Source organism: Apteryx rowi, unplaced genomic scaffold, assembly GCF_003343035.1.
Source record: "Apteryx rowi isolate R43461 unplaced genomic scaffold, aptRow1 scaffold_27, whole genome shotgun sequence".
NCBI classification, from domain to species: Eukaryota; Metazoa; Chordata; class Aves; order Apterygiformes; family Apterygidae; genus Apteryx; species Apteryx rowi.
The window spans coordinates 2,821,191-2,831,930 of NW_020449085.1; the positions used below are offsets into that span (position 1 = coordinate 2,821,191).

At 41.9% G+C, this 10,740-nt stretch overlaps 1 protein-coding gene across 1 annotated transcript; it reads right to left on the reverse strand.

Moving 5' to 3' along the window:
• Nucleotides 1-1,663: 1,663 nt before the first annotated feature.
• LOC112967283 (cytochrome c oxidase subunit 5A, mitochondrial) lies at nt 1,664-8,975 on the reverse strand. The gene is made up of 5 exons (XM_026068337.1): nt 7,921-8,975; nt 6,598-6,714; nt 5,032-5,153; nt 3,435-3,557; nt 1,664-1,828 (listed from the first exon to the last, which is right to left on the reverse strand). Exons 1-4 carry the CDS (start codon nt 7,997-7,999, stop codon nt 3,444-3,446), a joined length of 432 nt encoding a protein of 143 aa, XP_025924122.1. The 5' UTR covers nt 8,000-8,975; the 3' UTR covers nt 1,664-1,828; nt 3,435-3,443.
• Between the last annotated feature and the right edge of the window lie 1,765 nt (nt 8,976-10,740).

A 10,740-nucleotide genomic window follows, 5' to 3' on the forward strand; every position in this document is an offset into this window, starting at 1 on the left:
CGTGCTTTGTCGAAGTTAAGTTACATCTCCAAGGTTAGTGAGATTTTTGCTAGTACTTGTTCTCATGTCCTCCAACTGGGACCTGCATGCTTCATCGTGCCCTAAAACCAAGTCTTTACCTTTTGCCTCCCGAAGGTGGAGCTAAATGCTTAGGCAAGGCCTAGGGGGAGCCATGGGCTTTGCAGCCCCGGGAACCAGCACACAAGGCACAGCAAACAAGCAGTGGCTTATAATCCCTGTTCCTCCCTCCCCTAGCACGTTTTCAGCAAGGTATTTCAGGCTAGTAAGCACTGTGCTAAAGGCATAGTGATATTTCTCAACTACTGGGTTTGCTAGAGCGCCTGTGCACTAGCGAGTCTGGAGCTAACGGTGCTTGCATGATCATGTCTGGACACTCACTGCTTCCAAACAGCAACAGCCTGCAGTGCACAGCTGACAGAAGTCATGACAGGTAACTGCTTCCTCCCTGGCTAGCAGAGAATGAAAGACCATTTGCGTCCCCTTCTGCCTCTGTCCTGACAGCAGGGCCAGGGCACACCACACTACTACACAGGCCAGGGAGGATGTCCAGTGGCGTCCAGCAGCCACGACTGCACAGCCCCGCTGCTCCTCCTCTCGGCCGCRGCAGAGCTCGGGCAGCGCAAGGGAGCCCGACCTCCTGCTGCCACAATGCAGCAGGCTTGCTCCAAACATGCCTCCTTTTGAAAGAAAGTCCTTGGTAGTTTCAGGTAGCTACTTCGGTGGCATTTAGAGCTGAGCTTTCTGGGCTCAGCACCAGGAAAATATCTAGTTATGAGAACAACTTCCCAGCAGGTAGAAAGACACTTCATCTCAGTGTTCAGGGAAAAAATCTTTTCAATTGGAATAATAAATTCCCCTGACCTAGCAAATACAGGAATGCCTAATATTACAGTTCATTCCCCCCATCCATCCACTTTGTCACAGAAGTCACCATGACTTGTAATATCCGGAGGGAGCAATTGGCTACCATTAATCACTCTGCATACAAAGACCAAGGCCTTTATACAGAGCCAGCAAGRTAACGACCAAGTAGCCTGCTGTATTGCACGAAAGCAACTGATTCTCACCCTCAGAGGCGCTAGCTTACAAACATATTCACAAGGATCATGCCTTCTTTGCTGGCTAGACAGTACTGAAGTCAGATTCAAGGTATTTCATTGCACCAACTTCTGAGGGCTTCCCAAACTGGTGCTGCAGCAGAGAACAGCTATGGCAAAAACTGCTAGAGGTGGAAGGAAATATTCATGAAAAGGCATTATTGGCACTACCTGTTCAATTCAAAGCCTAGCACTGATGCCAGTTAGCACAAAAAGTTGGGTACACATTAATTCCTATCCTGAAACAGGGCTTGGGTGTTTTTCTCCAGTTAAGAAAGAACAAAACAAACAAATAAGAACATTTGCTTTACTAGCATGATGAAGTCAGTATGACACTGTCTTACAAACATCGCAGGTTTCTTGGCATGCTGTACCTCTAAGCAAACACTACAGCTAGATTAGGAAAGCAGCCATCTCCCTGACAGCATTCAGGGCAGGTAATTTTGCTCCTCGTTTTGCTCTTGGGAGAGTACATTTTCTGTTTCATCTCTCCCTTTTCCTCCCACTGAACAAAACAAAAAAAGTCAGAGGCCACCACTACCACATCAGTCAAAACAGTTTTTCCTTTATTAGGTCCAACTTCACATCACATACATTGTGACTCAATAAAGGAAGAAAAGTTATTTCAAATAAGGTAATATTTTAACATTTGTGTCTCCAGATGACTGTGTACAGTCAGATAGCATCAGTAAAATGCACACGTAATCCACCTGAAAAAGAACAGAGAAGTCATTAGATAAGCRGCTTTCCACGCAGTTTCATGCAGTCACAAATAAGTTATTTCCGCTGTTCATTTTTACACTTGCAAAGCCCAGTTTAACCACACTCAGCCCCCAAACACAGTGTACCCCATTGCACCAAGACTTCATATCCCAGGGGAAGAACAACATGGAGATAAAGATGCAGAATTAACTACTATGTGCAACCTGAGACTTCAAAGATCAATTTTAAGAATAACATGTATATTTAAAAAAAAGGGGGGGGGGGCGCGCCTGGACAATGTCAACCTGGCCTTCTCCTGAATAAACCAAAGAGTTAAGAGAGTACTTTTAAATAACTTCAGTTCTATCAGAATTTTTATTTGGGGCTTCACTTTAGTCTAGGATTATAGCATGTCAGGTAAGAGTCTGGTATTTATGATGGAAACCTGGATGTTTTAGTTGTATTCATTTTCAACTTCAGAAATTACTCAGTATCTCAGCCCTAAAAGGAAAGCCACTCACTTTCTAAGACTTGAGGATATGAGGCCTCAGATACTACCTGCAATGTTCCTGAAGTTATCTACTGAGACTAAATAGAAGTTCTGTTCACAGAGCACTTAAGCTCTGGCTATGCTAGAGCTGATCTCTTTATTCTGTAAAGAAAGAGTCCTCCAAATAGGTTTTGAATCAAAGAAAAACCCTGGCACTTTAAGCACAGCGTAAAGAAACGTCAGTGTTGTTGGGTCATTAGCATCAATGGGGCCATTTCCTAGCGTAAAGTAGTAATTAGTATCTTCCAGTTTTCTAAATTGGCTAGACTGTGACAATAAAATGAAAGTATGTGTATTTTCAGAGGAAGTGATTCTCCCATTTGCTAAAAATGCTTGCCAGTAAAAGCTTATAAGGAGCAAAGGTCTACATACTGTCAAACAAGTGCTGCAATATCTGTTGCCTCGGCAATATGATTTCACTCTGCCTTGATATTTCTAGCAACTGCTATCCAGAAATCTCTAGAAGGCTGAGTACTGTTGACAACCACCCCATCCCCTCAAGCAGCCGCACTAGTTATTTTCAAACCTTCTTTGAAAAAGGTTATTACCTTTTCTAGAAGACCTGTAGCTATACAGGCATTTGGTGAACCATCTTGATTTTTTCCCTTAAGGAATGGGCACTCCAGATTTTGCAGAGTTTCACTCACTTTTAGGCAACAGATACTACAGCAAACATTTCAGGACTGAGTAGGCCCAGAGAAGTTGTTTTGTGCAGCAAGTCTTTCCTCTTAAATCATGATCAAGTTTAATAATCAAGTCTGATTCTTCCTCAAATGCTTAAATTTCTCAGGCAAATACCACAGCTAAGGAATTAACTGCAGACACCACCTTAGATTTATACTTTGTGACATGAGGCCATAAACATTTCAATGTCACTAAAGTCACAGTTACCTCATTAACAGTTTCACCAGTGCCAGATACTGCAAGTTTCATGAGAGAATCATGGTGCAAGACTGAACTTCACAGCCTTTCACAGATTCATGAAGGCAAGAAAGGGTGTTCTGCCTTTGTCAGGAGAGTTACAGGGTCCTGGAGTCCCATACCAAGAATACAGTATCCCTTACCAACAAGGTTCATGCTTTGTCCAGGCCCAGTTCCTCTGGAGTGGAGATTCCCAGTTCACTCAAAGTTGGTCTAAGTTCCTGGATGACATAAGGGTAGATTTCCTTGTGAGGTCCTGCCTTGTCCTAAAGGAAAGGAACAGTGTTAATTTGGCAGCAAGTTGTTGTCAAGTCAAGGTCCGCCATATCCCAGTCACGCTTACAGTCAAGATGTGCGCTCACAAAACAGTCCGTGGCCTGAGCCACTTGCTGCTCATGAGAATAGCTCCTGCAGGACAGGAGGGCACAGTCCAACTTATCTCTGTGTGTCAAATAAACAAGGTTTTCATACATCCGTACTGCAAAGTTCTGCTACCAATCACGGCTGTGAAGCACTCCAGAACAGCGCTGACCGCCCAATTTAGGGGATTTTCAGAGTATTAACAACACTGACACGTTTCCCTTGCTTAACATCAGGCTGATGGGATATGTTACAACACACAAAACTAAAGTAGTAGCTCCTTAAAGGAGGAATGCTTTGCAAACCAGCCCAAAGACTGCCTACATCTTAGGAAATAAAACAATATCCATTCAGTAAAAAGGGAAAAATAAAACCAGTTTACGGACAGATCCAATTGAAAATTTATCTTGCTTGTGAATTAGGGAAAAATATCACCCCTTGAAACATTTTTAGGCAAAGCTTCAGGAAGACTGCATACTGGCCCAGAGTTTTCTCACAAACTGAGCTGTCCCCTACATGGTGGGATGAAAGGACAGGAAAAAGGAAAGACAACAACAACAAAAAGACCAAAAACCACACACACACACAAAGATTCTTCCGTTAGCTTTAGGTCTCTAAAGCCAAAGAACTTCAGTTCTACAGAAGGATGTTGAAAGCAGAACTAGTGAACTGAGAGGCAACCAAATGCAGAGTTGTTTGAAGCAACTGGATTTAACATCTTAGCACTGAAGTCCTCCATGTCAGCCCTTCTCAGTTACGGCAAAAATCAGTTCGGAGACTATAGCTGCTGGCTTCCAAGACTTAAATAGAAAAGCTCCTGTCTCCTTCCCCACCCATTTTAACTCCCTGTTGAATGAAGTCTGGACTCAGGTTTCGAGGTTGTTTGTCAAACCTTGGTTGCTTCCTAAATCACTATTCCCAGCCAACTTAGTATTCAGTACCAAAGAAGCCAGTAAGGTCTCCTTGGCCAGGATATTCTAGCAATGCTTATAAGAAAAGGGGAAAAAAGTCTTTAAGACTTCCTCACTACAGTTTTGCACAGCGGGAAAAGGGAAAAAATAAAGCATGTCCCCCATTCTAACCATTGCAGTCCAGAATAGAGGTGCCTGTTTATTCAGTGGAGRAAGAGATCAAAAAGTCAGTATCAGGAAAGGAAAATATGAAAAAAAGAACATTATACTTGTGATCCTGCGCTGTTGAGTCCTTTTACCTCAGAACTATTTTAAATCACCAGCCATGTGATCACGGTCAACCTATTGAATCTGGTAGCAGGAAATTGTGAGTTACTGTCTGCAGTAAGCAAGGAAAATCTCTCTTCCTCTAAAGGGCTTTCAGCAATGTGAAAGCAACAGTCATATCTTATACTATCATTCCACTTACCTTTACAACTTCTAAGATGCGGACTGCACTGGCAAAGTCATTTAACCGTCTGCATGCTCTCAAAGCTGCATCGATGATTTTTGGTTCCGGAACCAGGTCATAACCCACAAGTGTATTTATGCCTATGAATATAAGGAAGCATTACGACTAATTTGTCATCAGTTCATCATGCGAACAAAAGGAACCTACCAAGCATGGTTTGCTCCACCTCACAAAAGCATTAAGTATTACCACATTACCACTCACTGTTAGAATCCGAGTACAATTTTCACTACTATTCTGGATCTCTTCCTCCCCTCCCGCCCCCCAAAGTGTTTTATTTTGCTCTTCTCTATCTCACTATTGTTCACTACTATAGCCATAACCAGATTTTAAGTGGATTTCATGAAATCCCCGTGGACTAATTCTACCCATGCTCCAAAAAGGAGTCAGTGTTATGTACTGTGGCAAGCCAGTAATGGAATCATTAAGTAATCCAAATGACTGCATTCCTACGGGTGCAGGAAGAAACTAGAACTTGAGCTGCATCTAATCCCTTCCTCTCCTTTCAAGGGAAGGGCCCAATACCTAGTCCTCCAAATCATCCTTGGATGAGCCCTCTAGCTGTTATGCAAATATTTATAAGCCTTAATTGGAGTAGTTTAATAGGAGCTGGCAACTCCACAGCAAACAATAGCTGAGACAATCAAACATTCTACAGTGAGTCAAGGCCAAGCCATTAAGTGAAAGTCCAAAAACAACTTTGTATTGTTATCCATTGAGCAACAGTTGAGCTCTAATACACTCTTCTCAGAGCAAGTGTCATCTCCCCCCCTCCCCGACCCCCCAAAATACAGTGTTAAAATGTATATTCTGGAGACACTAGAATTAAAAAAGCCTGGATTACCACCTCGTACCCCCAGCCCCCTCATTCTGAACACCCTAGTTCCAACATCCTTGTGTGGTTGGTGAAGTGCCATCACTTGCTTCAACAGGTTCAGAGCTGAGCAAACATCAGCAAGCCAACCCACACACACATGCCGATCAGCCAGCTGACTCAGAACAGGTAAGGGCTCAGATATTGCCTTGCCCTGACTGCTTATTCACGAGATTTCTCGCCTATACCAAATTCCCAGTTTTGACAGTCTGTAAGAACAGTGTGTTTGTGAATGCTTTCCCTCTGGGATACGTGGCAGTGAAAAGTGTCAGTACTATTGTACACAGAAGCAAATCAGAATTGAACCAGTTCTTTAACACAAGCGCATAAAAATCATTCATCATTGTGAAGATCCAAACACTCCAGATTAGCCCCTTCTGTATTAGTACTCAGTTATAAGCACATAGTGAAATGACAGTGAAGTCTATGGCATCACTGAGTTATAAAGATACTAACTACTTTGGATCACTTGGCAACATAGCTCAATTTATAGAGGTGATAGAGGTAAGAAGTTTTCTAGAAAGCACACTACTTCTGCTCTCGAGCAGTTCAGCAGAAATAAATTGTTTCTGGTCATAGTACTATTGCAAAGCAGTTGCATTTTCTCCATATTACTGTAATAGGTATTCCTTTCCTTTCCTTCAACATACCTTTTCTTAGCTCCCAGGCATCAATATCTGGCTTGTTGAAATATGTCACCCAGCGAGCATCAAATTCTTCATCTGATTCTTGTGACCCATGAGAGTAGCAACGGGCATGCAATATAGCTGAATGAGGAAAGACAGGAAGATGGTCTGAGCAAAAAGAAAGGAAGTGGAGTTTACTTATGACCAAGAGCCATAAAAATATATATATATATATTCTCACTCAGTACACTCAGTCTGGATCAGCACATAATCCGGATAAACACTGGGTTCGTATAGCTTGTTTAATATCAGTTGCTTGTTTTGTTGCAAAGTGTTTATTTTTTATTCCAAAGCACAGACTTCCAAAGCACTCTCAGATCCTTCAGTCAGAGCAGGATTATTTAGGAGAGAGAGGTGGAAATGCAAGGAAAAAAAAAAAATCTATATAACCAGAAGTAACCAAGAAGTTTTCTGGGTCCCTTGTTTCTGTAAGACAAATGAATTTTCCCCACAGAACCAAGACAGACAGCAGAACATTGCTTTTTAGTGGTGCAACCCTCATTTATGATTTTTAAAATGTAATTCAGCAACAGATACTCTAAAGTAGCATGGTTGTTCTGTTCTCAAACTCAACCCTCCTCAAAACCATGGGGTTTGTCTGTGCAATGAGTTTAGCCAAATTAATCAGTTTTGCAGTGGCATTCATTCCAGAAATGAAAACCTATATCCTAGATTATTTATATATTTCTCCAATTAAGATGAATACCCTGTTTTATTCTGGAGTAACTTCCCAATGTATACAACTCCCGAAATTGCTTAATAACTGATTTTGTAATCCAGGAAAGGAAGATTTCCCAACTAGTAAACTGGCTGTGGGGGATGACTCAATAGTAACAAGCTGCAGGTCTTTGATTCGGTCACAAGTTCAGAGCTGATGAAGGCTTGTTTTAAAGCCACAATGGTTTAGGGATCCATACAAAATGACTTTAGAACATCTATACGGGCCCTCAAAGGCACAAGGAAAAAGAGCTTTTTCATCCAACAGGCTAGTGAAGACTTGAAGAAAAAAGTTACTGCTGTCTCTGTATTTATTGAAGATAAAAACCCTGTATCTTAAGGTTATAATTGCATTAATATTTGATAGTTAATAAAGAATGTAAGTGAGGTGGACTCTAAACAGGCAAATAAAGTTGATATGATTATAATCTCATGTCCTCCCTCAACCCTATTCTTCTTCACATTTTTTGTGTACATGTGTATTGGTTTTTGTCTTTTTTTTTTTTTTTTTTTAACACCACAGAGGTTGGAACAGGAACTAATACCCAGGTACTTTGCAAGCTACCTTACCACAGAATACAGGTCTGGGAAGACTGCTTCCTCTGCTCTGCTGCTCGCTGCACTCTACTGCTGTTTGCAAAGATGTCATACTCAGTGCAAGATGACCTTCCTATTCTGGAGCTCTGCTTCAGAAGTTAGATATAGCTAATCGCTTGTTCTTTCTTAATCTAATGCTAACTATTCACATTGACAAACTACAAAGTTTTCTTTAGAACAGAAACATCCAAATCACGTGTTTTACATTCTACACGCTAGTTACTAGGCTGGGCTGCATTTTTGCATCTTTCCCAGAAGCACTTTTTTATTTTGAAGATCATAATGAACAGTGTACTGTGAAGCAGAATTTTAGTTCTGCATAAACTATTATAGAATGAATTCCAACTGTTTCAAGGAATATCTTTAGCGTGATTCCACAACAGCTAAATCAGAATAAATTATGGTAAAAATCTGGGTTTCAATGCGGTCCAGCATTTAAATTGCAATTCTGATTTATGCAATGCATGCTTCCCAGACCATGAAGATACTTTTTTTTAAATCTACATAATTGAAATAAAAATCACTAACACACCAGGCATCTAACAGCCTCATGTGCACCTTGGAATTGACTTTTTCCAATTACACTGTTCAAACTCATTAGACTCAACCAGAGTGACTTCACATTTACAACACCTTCTAGACATTACTTCCCAAAAGAAACAGTCCCAAAGCTTATCTCACTAATCAATCATTTTTTCCTAGGTTAACCTCATATTTAAGCCTTACAGTACATATCTAGTGATGGTGACTATCTAATTTAAATTGCCAGTTTTAGCTAGTGTTCTTCCAATGTGAAGCTTCAAACGGAATGAAATATAGATGGCAAGCTTTTTCTTCATCTGAGCCCAGGTAAGGGAAAGGTAGATGACGAGCCAGACCAAAATTATGGTATTCTTCTGCAGTCCTCTAGGAAGATTCCCCATCCTCTACCCAGCTCCAAAATAGATCTTTGACTTTCCTTTCTCCAAGGCATCACACATGCCAGACAGTGTCAGAGAAAGACCACTCCTCTATACGTGCTCCTGTACTTAGGCAGAAAATGAGAGGACACTAGTGAAAAGCCCTCAGATACTTTTTTTTTTTTTTTTTTTAAACACAGAGTATTCTTCCCCTTGGGCAACCAGCAAACCCTACAGAGGAATAAAACAAAACAAAAAATCAGCCTGAGAAAAACCTAGAAGTTCTCAAATGCTGTCTTTAAGTGGAAAAACTAAACTCTCTCTTTTCACCAAGTCCTCAACAAAACCACTTTCTTTAGTCTTAAACAAAGGAAAGACCATAAGGGCCATGGCTAGAATGGAAGAATCCTGAGGAAAGAAATGCCACAATAATTCAGGAACTCTGGATTTACAGGATATAGTCTTCAACTGCTGCTAGGTTTCTTTATGACCCTCTGTTTACCATAGTAATGCTTCTATCTGTTATCAGAAGCATATATCAGCAACCAGACTTTTGCAAGCCACTTTGACACAGCAGAAGTGCAGCATGAAGTAGCTGGGAGCCTCTCATTTCATGCAGGATCCATCAAGGTCACTCTCACCCAAACGTGATTTGTACTTGATGGTCAAAATAGATCAACGTATTCACGTGTAGATTCACAATTCCAAGAACATGCAAAAGGCACATACATTTTCAGTGGCACAGGTATTTTCAAAAGAACTTAACTAGTTTCAAGAGTCAGAGAAGTCCAAAATCAGAACAGCTTATATTACCCAAAGACATGATCAACCTTCGTCGATTCCCAGAATTTGTGAAATTTATCATTTGCTTGTTGAAGAGTACAGAAGAAACATGCACATTAAGAGGAACATCAGYTTATAGAAAAAGACCATATTAAAAAACAAGATGCATGAGGGTGCACATGTCCAAACTGCACAGCAAGCAGAACATTTTACAGCAGTGGCAGAAGAATCTGCCTGACTAAAGGTGGAAACATATAAACATTATGTAAGGTAAATGAAAATGCAAGGCATAGCAGGAATAGCTGTACACAGACTTGTGAAAAGAAACCAGTGAGTTAGATTTGTTGAAATACAAATCCACAAGGCCAAAAGAAAAGGCAAATCAGGTCAGAAATGTTAAGCAGGGCATGTGTAATACAAGACCTTGAAAACAAGAACATGGAACCTGTTCACTAGAAAAGGCGTGCGGAAAGGAGGATTACAAGACAGGATTCAGTATGAGCATAAAAACACTCTGAAAAAAGGATTTTACCACTTGGGTTAAACGGTAAAGAGGTTTCTAAGAAACAACGGGGAAATCCTAACATGCAAACAACGAGGTCACTTACTACCTTGCACTTCAAACAAAACAACCCCCCCCGCCGCAGCAGTCCACTCCCTATGGCAGATGTGCTACAGGAGAGGCACATACAAGTCTGCATGTGATACAGTCTTTCGAATCTGATCACCATCCGATAACTAGCTATTATTTCAGACGCGCACACGCTGTGCCTGCAGCAGTCTCAGTATTTTGCAGAAGCATTTCAGTGCTACTGATGCAGACATCCGATCAGCACTCATTCTGCGCTTCTGTAACGGCTTTTCTTCCCCTTCCTGCCGACCGGCAGGTTAATGAGGAAGAACATGTACCGCAGCCGGAGCAGGGGAACAGACCGCAGACGCAGGGCTGCTCTGCAGAGCGGAGACGTGGCACCGACAGCGCCGCACCGGTGCCAGTCACCTTCACGCCTCGCTCGCCGCCGGCGAGAAGGGGAGGCGCGGGCAGGGCCGGGGAGCCGCGGCGGGGTCGGGGCCGGGGCCGGTACCGGCCCGCGGGGACTTCGCCGCGCCC